The sequence below is a fragment of the Perca flavescens genome, chromosome 22, assembly GCF_004354835.1.
Source record: "Perca flavescens isolate YP-PL-M2 chromosome 22, PFLA_1.0, whole genome shotgun sequence".
Lineage (NCBI taxonomy): Eukaryota > Metazoa > Chordata > Actinopteri > Perciformes > Percidae > Perca > Perca flavescens.
The window spans coordinates 3,327,103-3,342,853 of NC_041352.1; the positions used below are offsets into that span (position 1 = coordinate 3,327,103).

Below are 15,751 nucleotides of genomic sequence, written 5' to 3' on the forward strand. Positions count from 1 at the left end.
CATGTGCTCAGCCCACTGTTCACACTAATGGCTCACGACTGCTCTGCCAAATATATGACTCCAGTCATATTATCAAGTTTGACTCTCCGATGACATAACACTAATGGACCTCATAAGCAGTTACGATGAGACGGCATTCTGAAGCGAGGTGGGGCAGCTCTCTGGTGTCAAGACAAAACGTTGATAAGATGAAAGAGATGAAATCTGACTTAAAGGAGAACTCCGGGCAATTTTAACATTAATCTTGATTGCTATACGTATGTGAGTACTGTCGATAGCAAAAAAAAATGAGCCGAATCGGTGGTAGCGACACAGAGTTGCCGCAGCTAATTCCGAGAGCTCCCACTTAGCTAAAGCGACAGTTTTGGGGGCATAAGATAAAGAGTGCCTTTGTGCCTCTTAACAGACACAAAATGCAATTAAAACATATGTGCAACATGAACAGGGACCTAACATGACAACAAGATGTGTTTAGCAACTTAGCCATCGTTTAAAGCATCACAGATGGATGACATTAAAGCATCTCTCTCTGATATCTTATCTATAATATAGACTTTGTAATATTTTTTTTCTTTTCTTTTGTGACTACTATCAAATTTCACATCAATCTTAAATATCAGTATAAATGTACGGTATATGAATAAATGGAGCGCAAATAGCACTCAACCTTAAAACCCTACACTTGTGTGTGCGCACACACACACGCACACTACGTATTTCCCTGGAGATCCATCCATTATTCTGCATGGCTTCAACCGTACACCTCCCTCTGTCCCTCTCATCCCAAAACCCCACCCCCCACTCAGGGGTTGCTATGGCCCTGCCTCAACTACTCTGGTATCCAGGATACGGTGACACACTCTGCATCCTGATAGGCTGCCAGCTATGCAAGGGTGGGCACACAGAAAGAAAAGAAGGGAAGGGGGAAAAAAAGAGAAAAGAGGGCGATAGATGGTAGTTAGATGGATGGCTGAGGCAGCACCGCTCCAGGGAGAGCACCGAGCACCATTTTAGCAGGAGCTCTTAACGGAGAGAAAGCGTGGGCAGAAACAGAGAAATAGAAGAGGAAAACCAAACGGCCGGTTGCTTTGAGAGGTAGATGCGACTGAGCATATTTAGGCTAGAGTGAGAGAAGAACGGGCCGGAGAACAAGGAGACAAAAAAGGGATAAAAAGAAGAGAAAGACAAGGAGGCATGAGCACGAACTGGAGAGATGCAGAATATCGTCCTCCGTCTTTTATCCTGACATCCTGACCGAGAAAGAAAGAAAGAAAGCAGAGGAACCAAAAGGACAAGAAAGACTAAACTGGTGGACCATAGAAAGCCGAAAGAGAAGGGGAGGTGCCTGAGGAGAGAAAGAGGAGAAAGGGAATAAAGGAGGAAGGGCAGGGGGTGGGGGTTCGGGAAGGCGGAGTGGGGGGTGGGTTTGCTCCGCATGTAACACACAATTCGCTTCACAGCGCGCCGACTCTCACACACACACTCACACTCACACGCTGACACAGCTAGGCACCCAGCCTCCACCGGCGGGCCGGGGCAACGCTGGCCGTCGGCAAAGTGGCAGGAGAAGCAGAGAAGGCGAGCGCCGGAGCCGAGCGGAGGAGGAGCGCTGCGCCAGGGGACGGCGACGGAGGCAGCCGGGGAGGAGGAGGAGGAGGACGCGGCGACGCGGTGTGGTGCGGAGGCTCAGCGCTGAGGGAGCGGCGGCGGGGGAGGGGCGGCGGGGCTGAGGAGGAGGAAGAGGACGAGGCCCGGGGACTGATGGCTCGCGGCAGCGGCTCGGGGAGGTGGAGCAGGCAGAGGCTGGGGTTCTTCACCACCATGCTGCGCTGCAACCTCCCGCCGGAGACCCAGAAGGTGGTGGTCTTCCTCATCATGATGCTGCTCATCGTCATCAACGTGGTGCTCATGTTCCTGCTGGCCTTCCAGTAGAACGCACGCACGCACGCACAACACACACACACACACACACATACACACACACATACACACAGACATCCACACACACACACACACACACATCTGGATGGAGGAAAAGAGCAGATAAACTAAGGGACCAGGGAGCAGAGGAGGACTGAGCGGGGGCTGCTGGGATTGATGGGTGTCCAACGTGACCGAAGCAGAACACAGGTACAACCAGGAGGAGAGGGACGCTCGTTTCGTGTGAGAATAAATGTATCGTGTACCTTTTTTGTGTCAACCGAAACGTGTAACCAAGAGGAGTGTGTTGTTCAGGAGCACAGCAGGGGCTACAACTCACGATTTCCATTGTCGATTAATCTGTATTATTTTCTCATTTATTCAATTAGCCAGAAAACGGCGACAAATGTTGATCAGTGTTTCCCAAAAAGCCCAAGGTGACGTCCTCAAATGTCTTGTTTTGTCCACAACTCAAAGATAATCAATTTACTGTCACAGAGGAGAGAAGGAACCAGAACATATTCACATTTAAGAGGGAGCTGGAATTTTAACCGATTCATCCATTATCAAAAAAGAGTTGGTTTTCAATTTAACAGTTGAACACCAATCGATTAGTCGAATAATCTTTGAAGCTCTAGCGCACAGAACCCTGTAAAGGGAGGGTTCATCAGAATTTGGAACATGGTGTGATTAGTCCAGGTTTTGAGACATCTGTCTCTGTGATTTCAGTCTCCACCCCAACACATTGAAGGTGATGGAATTCAGATTATGATTGTGGTGCTTGAACGATAAGTTTTATGTTATTCCGTGTAATACTAATTGTCAACAAATTCCAAGAAAAAAACCTCATTGTTGGAAAAAAAAAAAACCAAACCAACAATGAGGTTCCCTAACCTCTCTGTGGCTCTCATCTCAAAGCCCATTGGTTCGTTCTGAAGACTTCAATCTTTAAAAAAAAACGGCTCACGCATATGTGGTTTTATTTTTTATTTTTTAAATGAAGCTCAGTAATTTCCTAAAACAGCTGAACGCTAGTTTTTAACAAACGGCACTTAAACAGCAGGAAGTAGGTCATTTTGTTCTTAAGTAATAAGCATTTTGGGCAACATTGAGGTATATGTGGGATGTGTCTCACTGATGTGTTTTTATAAGTTTCTGGACAACAATGGAGCTCTGTGGCACAGATGAAGTAGATATATCAGGCTTTGGATAAACAAACACAATACTTGTTAGGATACGTTCATTGGGTAGGTTCTGGGATTTGTTGACTCTTGACAGAATTATAAAATATTGCCAACGGTACCCTGTAAAGTAAAACAGCAACATCTCTTCCATGAATGATGTTAGAGTGGATAGCCCACAGGACACACAAGTAGTTTGAGAAAATAATGTTCTGGTTTGGATGATCCGACCCTTTTAAAGCAACAGTAGTGTAACAGAGGGTTTTCAGGTGATGTAACGCACCCTGTGGCAGCACTGTGTTCCAGCTCCTCAGCTCTTAGATAACCGGCTGGTTGTGTTCTGAACGTACAACTTGGCAGTTTTAACAAAACGGAATAGACAGGGTTCGTTGGTGTGCTGATCTGACCTGCCAATGTTAATATTGACCATGTTTACATGCACACCAATATTCCACTTTGATTCTGAATAGGACAATATTCCGAATTTGATCCAGGTCATGTAAACAGCATATTCCGTTTGGATATTCCGAATAAGGCGTTTTTCCGAATTTAGCATTTTTCGATTCAGACGTGTGTTATGCCGGTATTATTCTGGTTTTGACTTACTTCTTACTGTCAGCTCTGTGCGTTGCTATGGTTACTGTACACATACCAACCAGCCAACAGTTTGCAGGGCTGTGGACCCGGTAGAGATGCATGCCCAAAAGATAAGAAGGATAATTTAAACATTATGAGGGACTTGGATATCAACAGGTTTTTGGATACGCGATATTGCAACGCTCTACCTTTTCAAGAAGCTGGTTGAAGGAATGAAAGAGGGACGCGGTGTTTGCACATTCAAACAAGTCCGCCACCGCTGGTAAACTTAGAAACATTTTTATTTTGCACGGCTGTATGTAAACTATAATATTAATGGAATATCAACTTTCATTAGCCGTGTAAACAGCTTAGTCGGAATATTGTCTTTTTCACAATAAGGGCAAAAAAACCGGAATGTTATGTGCATGTAAACGTAGTCATTGATTTACGGCAATATAATACGAATGTAACACACATATATATATGTCAAATAATTCAAATATCTGCCTGTTAGTGAGTATGACTTTGTTGTTGTACTGATGGAGTTAGTGCTGTGGAAGTGGACATTCTACTGAATTTACCATGTGAGCCATCATAGCACCGCCCAAACATTTTAACCAACATGCATTTTTTTGTTTGTGTAGCTATTATGTTGATATGTTACAGTATTTAAAATGTGGGTGGAGCTTTTGTCACGGTGACTTGGAAATATGAGTTGACTTGTTATATTTGCTGTTATTCTTGCTCCTATACACTAGCCATTGAAAATTCTTGATTTTGATTGACTGCCAGTGTCCTTTATTTTCATGCAACATAGGCCTACACTAAAAACCACGCACCCCTGACACAGGTATTGTTGCTGTAAACGAATTTACCAAGACTACACTACACTGGGTATCGTAGCAACAGTTCTGACAGTTAAGCTAAGTCAGAAGTCTTATGTGTTTAGGGGGCCACTGGGCAGGTGTTCCCACGTAGACAGGGCTGCTTAACACTGGGTAGATGAAACATAAATTATAAGTATGTACACTGTGAAACTGAGTGACTTGTCTTTCCCGCTCTTCTCTCTCTTACCTAATGCTCCACATGTTCAGTATACAGTAGTGATGTCGCTGGAGATGCATTTCTGAAGGAACAGCAGGGTTCTGCATTAAAAATCCACAGTTATCAATTGCCCACTTCTCTGAAGCCCAGTTCAGACCAAAGATTTGCGTTTTAGAACGTCGCAGAGAAACGTTTCAGCGGTCTGAACCGTCCCGTCCCAGCTGGACTCCAACCAGCTGATGGTGAGGCTGCGACTCAGCTGGTGGAGTCTCCACAGGCTGGTTTTACAACGCAAGAGACGTCACCTGGTTCAACAGCCAATAGAGAAGTCATCTTGTAAAGTCAGCTACAATAAAATGATCCACAATCCATGTTACAAACTGTTAATGGAGGCTGAACGACTGAGAGAAGGAGAGGTAGCGCCTCGGACAAAGCCCTGAATCAGGGAAAGAAAACGTGTTTTCGCCGATTCATCACTAGAAATGTAACTGTAGCAAGCATCTCACTATCACTAACGTTATCCACATTCAAATGAAATATTCAGCTTTAAAATGCCTGGAAGTCAGAAGTTAAGATGAAAGTACAAAGAGCCGTTGCTATGGAGATGATGCACCCTCTCGTCTCGTTTCAGAACGCTGCAGACCGATGTGCTGCAAGCAGTGGCTAGTTTCAACTCATCTCGTCGTGAATCTGTGGTCTGAACTGGACTTAAAAAGTGTCTGTGCTCCAGGTCAAGCTTTCTTTTAGGTTAAGAAAGAGCTGGTGCTGTCATTCCAGGGCAGCCTCAGCGATTGTGTTGACAAGTTGTGCAGCTTGTTAAATGTAAAAAATAAAGAGGCAATTGATATCTCTGTCGCCTTGGTACAAAATTAAATGATCATTTTAAAACAATTGGGGGGAAAGTGAGTATTGATTTAAGATTCAGATGGCCTAAAAATGATGACAACGTAAGTTTGTTTCCTTTGGTAAATGGCTGCAGGGGACACACCTGTGCTGCGTGTTGTATTGCTCTTCAGCCCTACTCTGTGCAATATTGTCTCACTTTGGGACACCTCACCATACATTCTCACTTATTCATGTATTATAAATGGCTTTTTGACAGCATCACTTGAATACATCAATTGGATTTACAAGACTGAGATATGAAATGAAACCAGCTTTTCTCAACCTTTTTGGTTTGACCCCTGAAAGTGAAGCAATATCCACTTAGTACCCCTCGTCATGTGTTGAAACAAAGTTCATTCTCAGATAGTTTTTACTTTAATAAAATGAGTAGCTTGACACAATGAAATTACCTTAACCAGAGTCTACAGCTAAATACAAGAATATTTTTATCGGTGTGGCATAGAGTACTGCATTAAATAAAGTGTATGGGTAATAAAGATACATGGCTTTATGTATGTGTGCTGTTAAAAAAAATTAAGTCTGACCCATGAGCAGGGGGCGTGTGTGTGTGTGTGTGTGTGTGTGTGTGTCTCAACCGGCTGTATGCTGCCGTTTACTATGATAAAATGTATTAGGAGGATTGTGTGGTGTTATGTAGTCAAAGCAAAGAAGATTCTGGAGAAAAGGGCAGCAGGAAGGCAAGATGGTGTGGGAGTGTTGCCTAGCAACAGTCGTATCGTCAGTTTCCCTTATCGCCGTGATGGATCAGTGGAGCTAAGGGCCAGATCGCAGACAGAAAGAAATGAAGCGACAATGTCTTTAACAACACTACTGAGGTAGTGTGAAAGACATCCAGAAAGAGGCGAGTGTGCGGAGAGGAAGGATGGTGGGCTGATGTGGTCCAGCAGGATTTGTGTTGTCTCTGCAGGAAGGAGAACAGCATAATGGATGGCCTCTGTAGAGTATGGGGCCATGTTGACGCAGTGAACCTGGCAGTGTGAAATATGACCACTGCAGTGTTTTCATCAATAACACACTCATATGCTTCTGGCCTTGCTCTGTTATGGTCTCCTCTTCCTCTGTCTCTCGCCCTTCCTCTTCCCTCCTCCATATCTTTGTCTTAGTCTGCTTTTACCTGAGCTTCTCAAGGATTTCTCATTCTACATGCTGCCCTGTTCCTCAGCCTATATCAAAGTTTAATGATAAAATTGGAAGGTGCAGAGGGACCCATGTGTGCTGAAGTATGGGCCTGCCTTTGACCTCATGGCATCAAAAGAGACGTCACTGAACACAGCTTCACTGTGTCCCAAACATATATTTGATACTAATTCATTTTTAACATTAATATGAGTTCCCCCAGCTTGCCTGTGGTCCCCCAGTGGCTAGAAATGGTGATAGGTGTAAACCGAGCCCTGGGTATCCTGCTCTGCCTTTGAGAAAATGAAAGCTCAGATGGGCCGATCTGGAATCTTCCCCTTATGAGGTCATAAGGAGAAAGGTTACCTCCCCTTACCTCTACTTTGCCCGCCCAGAGAATTTGGCCCGTACATGAGAGAGAGAGACATCATGGCTTTCAAATGGGCAAAGTGGCAGTTGGTCAAGGCCACACCCCCACCTCAATAGCTACAGACACAGAAATGGCACATCCTAAAGGAAGCTCATTGTGGGACTGGCTCTAGTGGCTGTAATTCTGCACCAAGGCTGAATTTCGGGAAAGAGACTTCAGATACAGTATTAGGGGACCACTAAGGCCTATATAAAAGAGACTTCAGATACAGTATTAGGGGACCACTAAGGTCTATATAAAAGAGACTTCAGATACAGTATTAGGGGACCACTAAGGTCTATATAAAAGAGACTTCAGATACAGTATTAGGGGACCACTAAGGTCTATATAAAAGAGACTTCTGATACAGTATTAGGGGACCACTAAGGTCTATATAAAAGAGACTTCAGATACAGTATTAGGGGACCACTAAGGTCTATATAAAAGAGACTTCAGATACAGTATTAGGGGACCACTAAGGTCTATATAAAAGAGACTTCAGATACAGTATTAGGGGACCACTAAGGTCTATATAAAAGACACTTCAGATACAGTATTAGGGGACCACTAAGGTCTATATAAAAGACACTTCAGATACAGTATTAGGGTGGGATGGATACCTGGAACAATCATTCCCATCCCATAAGATTCTTATGCAATGCTCCACCAAGTAGGACGGGCCTTAGATAGGACGTGCGACGCTTGGCAAGGGGAGATATTTTTAGTCCGCTCAGCTTATGGAACCGTTTGGCTCAGCTACAAGCCAGGAAGCTGATGCTATGCTAGCAAGATTCACAGTGAATAGCATTGTGTATGGTTGACAACCAGTAAATATAATTTGACAGTATGTTAAACAACAAGACAAACTAGCTATCAGCCATGCCATTGTCCCCAAATCAATATCAAGACACCACGAACAAATGATCCTCCATGTGTACTTTCGGCCATGGCCTGAAGTAGCAAGCCGAACAGCAAACAGGATGAGAGATGATCGCCGTGAAACAAAGTCAGTTTAGAGAGGCAGTGTAACTTAACTTCTTGTATCCTGGTGCGGACGAGGCACCGAAGGGCTACACTCCATGTGGAAAATAACATATTCAGATTCTTTTTCATTGAAAGTAGTGCATTCATTTAAAGCGTTCCCCTTAGTAGGTGTCCTGTATCACCTTTTAATGGACACCTTGTAGCCAATCGGAATTGAGAATTCACCCAGCCCATGGTATAAGCACCAATTTTCAACATGCATTATTTTAGCAATTAATGGGCTGATGGGTGGTACAAAACAGAATTTAATAAAAAGCAAATTTTGCTTTAAAGCAGTGGTGTTCAGATCACCAGTTGGATCCAGATTGAAACATGTCAACATCTACGGTGTCCTGTGGATGGATCGATGGATTCTTTACTAAGGGGGTGTGTGTGTGTGTGTGTGTGTGTGTGTGTGTGTGTGTGTGTGTGTGTGTGTGTGTGTGTGTGTGTGTGTGTGTGTGTGTGTGTGTGTGTGTGTGTGTGTGTGTGTGTGTGTGTGTGTGTGTGTGTGTGTGTGTGTGTGTGAAAACTACAACAGAGGAGGTTATGAGTACTTTACCGGTTGTTTATATCTTTGATATGGTGTCTCTTTGGAGTCTGAATTGGTTTTGCTGCTGGTGTGATCCCACCAGCCGCACCATCTTTGCAGTAGTTAGCAAATGTTAGCATCCTACAGAGTAAACTAAGAAAAGATACAATGGCGTCAGGGTCAGATGTCAGAGCAGCACAACTTTAAATCCTTCAGCTTCACTTGTTGGGGTCCTGCGTAGGTTCCGTGCAGAATTTTCGCCGTAGCCTACGTAAGTGGCCTAAGGTCTATATTTGTGCGTTGGTGTGTGCATTAATCTCTTTAAGAGAGTAGCAGGGCCAGCGTGTGTGTGTGCGTGCAGGAAGTGTAGCTTGATTTATGGTTCTGCGAAGGCTCCACGCAGTAGTGGTAGAGCAAGTGAGAGAATGACGTTGGAGCGAGTCCCAACTCTAGAGGCATAGTGAGAGAAACAAAATGTCTCCCCTGTGCTGTCTGACCACGAAAGAATGTATTTCTCTGAAATTGTGTAATGTCGCATCAGTAAACCCAATCCTTCATCATTTTAGTGACTGTTTGTTGACCCCACTGTATGACTTAAAGTGCCCATGTTGCAACCATAACATTCCGGCTCATTTCAGACCTGTGACCCTTTCTGTGGTGCTTCCTCTGCAGCTGATCAGTGATGGCAGCGTGGTGTACGCCGAGGCCCTCTGGGACCATGTCACCATGGACGACCAGGAGCTGGGCTTCAAGGCCGGTGATGTCATCGAGGTAGTGGACGCCACCAACAAGGAGTGGTGGTGGGGTCGCATCATGGACAGCGAGGGCTGGTTCCCCGCCAGCTTCGTACGGGTGAGACAGACCAATCAGTCCAGGCTGCTGGAAGAAACCGCCCATACGGCATTTGATTAATGCAACTGCTGCAATACTGACAGACTGAGCAATATGAAGCCTCAACCCCTTATCAATTTTTCTGCAAAATTGTAGATCCTCAATAAGACATAGCTCATAATAAGCATATTCTTACTATGTTCTGTACACGGGTCTACTGTATGACTCAGAAAAAAACTTGAGCAACGTCTTGACATATTATAGGGTTATCATAATGTTTGTGTGCTTGTTCCTCTCATTAAATCACTTGCACAACTGTAATCCACAAGCTATTCAACACATTGTTTTGGACGGGTTCAGATTAAAAGTTACGCACCACAATTTGTATATTTTACAAAATGATGTCGACCGCCGGCAGGTCATGTGACAAAGCCTGGCTGACCGGTCACATGACAGTTACGTTTAGCGGTCGTAACACTTAAGTTTAGTCGAGAAAAGGTGATTGTTGTGTGGCGATGACAGATTGATGACAAAAAAAGATTGTGGTTTGGGTTAAAACACCGGTCCTCTTAAGTAGTAATACCGGTTTAACCCTCTGAGGTCCAAGGAGATTTTTTAAATATTTTTTTAAATTCACATTTTAAGGATATTTGCATATAACCGGATACCCATGTGTTTCATATCAAAATGTTCAGAACAAACTCAGCTTTCTGGAGCTGAAAAGTTGATATTCGCATTTTGAACTTTCTCAAATCTCTCGTGAAAAGAAACCTAAACTCTATTGTTTTGGTGCTTGAAATGAGTTTACAAAAGTAGCGTAATATCTGAATAAAAATAGTAAATAAATGTCCAATATGAAATGTTATAATATGTAATATTGCTTCTTTGAGTAGAACTGCGTCTTGTGTCCTCCGAGGGTTAACAGTTAATTATGTCCTCCTCTAGTTGCGTGTGAACCAGGATGAGCCCATGGAGGAGTATCTGGCCCACCTGGAGGGGGCTCAGGCTGGAGAGGAGAGCCGGGCAGGTCTGGGCTTGTTGCTGGGTCCTGGTTTGCCCTGCAAAGAACAGATGAGGACCAATGTCATCAATGAGATCATGAGCACAGAGAGAGACTACATCAAGCATCTAAAAGACATCTGTGAGGTCTGGATTAGATTATGTGAAACATGTAAAAAAAAAATGTGAATGTGCTGGCATGGCTGTGGGAGGATGGCTCACTCACGCACTTGTTTTCCAATGTATTACATCTCTAGGATTGGCAGTAAAACAGACAATCTTTCTGAACTGGAAAAAACTCTTAGTATGGGCTTACTAGCAGTGGAGCAAGTACTTATGCTCTCCAACTAGAGGATGATGCATCGTGATGCATCGAGATATTGAATCGAATTGAATCGCTGACATTGGGAGATCAGTGAAGATTCACACCTCTGTCTCCAACAACATTATATGTGTTATTGTATATATAGTGTGGTGTGTGTGTGTGTGTGTGTGTGTGTGTGTGAGTGTGAGACATGGAGGTTTAAAGGGACAGTTCACGTCAAATAAAAAAATAAAAATAATAAGTATCTTACCTGTAGTGCTATTTATCAATCATGATAGTTTTGGTTGTGAGTTGCCCAGTGTTGGTGATGTCGGCTGCAAATATAACTTGTCTTTGAAAAACTCAACAGCATGTCTCTTTTCAGAAATCATGACGCAGTTACTTCAGATAATCCAGAGATCTGGCTGTGAGCAGTTTCATGGAGAAACTTATTTTCTTTTTGACCGATCTACACCCGCCAACCGTATAACTTGGGCTGTTGGCGATAACAGCTGTAGACACACTGAGGAGGATGCCATTAATGTTTAGCTCTCGCGCTGGCAGAAGCATGAGCCTCACGTGTGCGCTTCCTTCTGTGTGGGGATACGTTTGGCGGGTGTACAAAGAAAATAGTTCCAGTATAAAACTGCTCACAGACAGGTCATGATTTCGGAGACATTTGCTGTTGAGTTTTTCAAAAAGCCGAGTGCATTTTTCTGTCCGAGCCCGGCTCGCTTCCGACAGGCATTAAGATATTTATGTCCGAGCCCGACCTGGCCCGACACAGTTAAAATCAAATTTTTTGTCCACATACTAATGACACATGCACATTTGTTTGTGTGGAAAGCCCGCTTTTATTAAGCAGGACATTCGGAAATGTCTACAGAGGAGCGCATCAGCGCACACCGGGCAACAAGCGTACGTTGTGACCGATCCCGACCCGAAACCGAACATCATTTCCAAATATCTGTCCGAACCCGGCCTGGCCAGTTGGGTACCGCTGGGTCCCGACAGGCTCGGTTCGGGTATCCATCCTCTAGTGCCATATAGTTCCATTACATTGGAGAGAAGGCAGACATCTTTATAGCCGATACTTCCCAACAATGGGCAACTCACACCAAAACTATCTGGACAGATAAATAGCACTACAGGAAAGATACAAATATGTATATTTGATTTTGTGGTGAACTGTCCCTTTAAATGTATGTATTATATGTATAATGTATGTTGTGTTTTTTTGGTACTTATCATGTTTTGTTGTATATTTTTATAAAAATAAAAAATCCAAAGTGTCAATGCAGCACGTTCTCTTCCCCTCAGGGTTACATCAAACAGTGCCGCAAGCGGACAGATATGTTTACGGAAGAGCAGCTTCGCACCATCTTCGGAAATATTGAAGATATCTACCGATTCCAGAGGAAGTTCCTGAAAGACCTGGAGAAGAAATTCAACAAGGAGCAGCCGCACCTCAGCGAGATCGGTTGCTGCTTCCTCGAACACGTAAGCCGAGTCACAAAAGCCAATCAAAAACCATTTCAATCCAGAGAACTTGCAGCAAGCCTATGAATTTCCACACTAGTATTTCAAAAAAGAATTATGCCATCAGAGAGATGTTACTGTATGGAAGAGATGGCACACAAAATTTTCAAAACTTTGAAGGCTTCTGAGTAATTCTGCTTCAAATCATCTCTTTATTACGTCTATTTCACTTTGTTTTCCAAAACCCTCAACCTAATATTATAGGAATAGGTATAGTTTGTGAACAATGTGGGTGCATACCTTTTTTACTCTGGGTTAACCATTCTACCCAAATAGTTGATTTGCTTCTACTGTAGCCCTTTTGTCTTTTTTTTGTGTAGCAAACAGATTTCCAGATCTACTCCGAGTATTGCAACAACCACCCCAACGCCTGCGTCCAGCTCTCTAAGCTCATGAAGGTCAACAAGTATGTGTTCTTCTTCGAGGCCTGCCGACTCCTGCAGAAGATGATTGACATTTCCTTGGATGGCTTCCTGCTCACTCCCGTGCAGAAGATCTGCAAGTACCCGCTGCAGCTGGCTGAGCTGCTCAAATACACCAACCCACAGCACAGGTGACTGCAAACTCTTTACATGTTCACGGAGGGTGGGATGTCCAGAGATCCATTGGTGCTGTTGTAAAAATAAATCACTTTTATTCATTCCTTTTGATAAAGGCCAGTGCTCATTGATTGCAATGGACTGATGCAGTTGATATCTATAATTATTTACCTTATGCCTACCATCCACTAGAAGACTCTGAACAGACTCTAAAACGACACCATCTCACATCTAACGTTAAAGACTGTCATAACATGTAGCAAGCTACCACTAGCGTTAGCTGGTAACTTAAAGGGAAAGTCTGCAGATGTTCTGTTCTGCCGTACATGCAGATGAATGTCTCCAGTACCTGGAGGTCTGTGTTTATCTGCCGGTTAAACTCCCGTTGGATGACTCGCTTTAGAAGGGATGAAAATCGTTGTTGTTGTTCACATGATTTAACTTCACTACCAAGCCTTAAAACTTAGGATAATATCAAACACGTTTGATTTTGTTTAAACGTCCAAACAGGAAAAAGACTGGCACTGAGTTTTATGGCCACCTTACACCAAACGATTGAGAATCTCAGGATTTCATTCTGATGTTGGAAAAGAGTTTGAGACAGTGAATCGAAAAGTCGTTTGGTGTAAGCTCGGCATTAGAAACAGTAGGTTAAAAAAAAAAATCTTAAAGTGATGGTTCGGAGTAATTTCACCCTAGGGTTCTTTGCACCACAACCTCGAGCCAAACAACCCCCCAGAAGCTTTTTTCACCTGGGTCGAACATTGGGAGTGGTAGCGTTATCAGCTGAATAGCTTAGTAGAGGAGCTGATGGATCCAAGAGTGTATCTTGTACCACTAATAATGCCCAAAGTGATACCAAACTTCTACAGTAGTACAAATAGGTTATGTACTCATAAAACAATGGATTGGAAAGTTTGTAAGTACACCAGAAGTTTATGTAAATAACACTTGCCTGTTGGCTTCTGCTCTCTGCTGCTACCGGCAGTAAGACGAGTGCTTAGGGACCATGTAAAAATTACAACACTGAATGTCCTGCAGCGCCCTGATATGACATGAACTACTACGACTACCATTTGAAGTCACTGTTCCATTATTAATGCGACTATTACTGCCACTGTTCATCACACCCCCAACCGGCCCATCAGACACCTCCTACCAAGAGCCTGGGTCTGTCTGAGGTTTCTTCCTAAGAGGGAGTTTTTCCTCGCCACTGTCGCACTGCTTGCTCTTGAGGGAATTACTGTAATTGTTGGGGCTTTGTAAATTATAGAGTTTGGTCTAGACCTACTCTATCTGTAAAGTGTCTCAACATAACTCATGTTATGATTTCTAGGGCTGTCCTCGACTAAAGAAATTCTTAGTCGACACTTATAGGATTTTGTCGACTAATCGATTAGTTGATTTAATTGACAGAGCTGTGAGCTTTGAGAGGTGGTTAAGACTAGAAAAGCACAATATAAATGTAGTTAATTAACCATCTGTAAAACTGAGTTTCTCCACAATTAATCCTGCAAAAGCACCACTTTAAATCTTGTGTTTACCATAAATGTGCTCAGAAGTTTCTTGGAAATAAATAATTAAGCATGAATAAGCATAAAAAATGACTAATCAACTAAAGAAATCTTAGTCGACTAAGACCAAAATGACCGATTAGTCGCCTAATCGAGTAAGAGGTGGCAGCCCTAATCATTTCATACTATAAATAAAATTTAATTGAATTGAAAAGAGATACAACAAAAATATTTATTAATTTAACTTCTTTTTTAAAAGTGCTGTAGGACAACTAGCATGAGACAAGTTATAATTGAGGTAAGTTTGGAGACACTACCTTATTTAATCATTAAATTAATAAATATTTTTGTTTTGTTTATTATTATTATTACTACCTGGAAATCGCTCTCCATTTAAATAAACTGTAATTTTATCATGGGGATCGTGGGGAAATACACTTCATTTGTGGAGTCCAAAATAAAACCTCTGAATATGCACCAAACAGGAGTTTGGTTTTCCTTCTTGACCTTGACTGGTCCTGAATGGGGCTCCAGTGGGGACTCCATTGTTATGCTGGGGGACTTCAACCCGTGGGCAATGATGGAGACACCTGGAGAGGCGTGATTGGGAGGAATTGATCTAAACCAGAGTGGTTGTTTGTTGTTGGACTTCTGTGCTAGTCATGGATTGTCTATAACGAACACCATGTTCGAACATAGGGATGCTCATAAGTGTACCTGGTACCAGAGCACCCTAGGCCAAGGTCAATGATCGATTTCATAATTGTTTCATCTGATCTGAGGCCGTGTTTTTGACACTCGGGTGAAGAGAGGGCAGAGTTGTCAACCGATCACCATCTGGTGGTGAGTTGGGTCAGGGGGTGGGGGAAGACTTGGACAGACCTGGTAAGCCCAAACGTTAGTGCGGGTAAATTGGGAACGTCTGGAGGAGGCCCCTGTCCGACAGAAACTCACATCCGGTGGAGCTTTTCGTGCATCCCTGTGGAGGCTGGGGCATTGAACCCGATGGACAATGTTCAAAGTTTCCATTGGCTTTGGTCTTAGGATCTTTGCCTCAAGGGGCGGTAAACGAACACCGTGTGGACACCAGTGGTGGACATAAGAAGGAGTTCCGGGATTACTCCGGAGGCAGTTGCAGGGTAATAAGGGCTGCAGCCTCTGCCGTGAAAGAGGCAAAGCAGCGGGTTTTGGAGAAGACATGGAGAAGGACTTTGGGTCGGCACCAAAGTGTTTCTGGAAAACTGTTCGCCACCTCAGGAGGGGGGAATCCAAGCTGTGTACAGTAAGGATGGGACACTGTTGACCTCCACTGAGG

General features: G+C 43.5%; 1 protein-coding gene across 5 annotated transcripts in view; it reads left to right on the forward strand.

The window, feature by feature from the left end:
• The window catches only part of arhgef4 (Rho guanine nucleotide exchange factor (GEF) 4), a 163,210-nt gene that overhangs the window by 134,567 nt on the left and 12,892 nt on the right, over positions 1–15,751 (forward strand). For all 5 annotated transcript variants that reach the window (XM_028568830.1, XM_028568831.1, XM_028568833.1 and 2 more), the window contains 4 exons: positions 9,383–9,562; positions 10,487–10,687; positions 12,165–12,344; positions 12,704–12,936. In XM_028568830.1, coding sequence (XP_028424631.1) covers positions 9,383–9,562; positions 10,487–10,687; positions 12,165–12,344; positions 12,704–12,936 — 794 coding nt within the window. The remainder of the gene's footprint in view (positions 1–9,382; positions 9,563–10,486; positions 10,688–12,164; positions 12,345–12,703; positions 12,937–15,751) is intronic.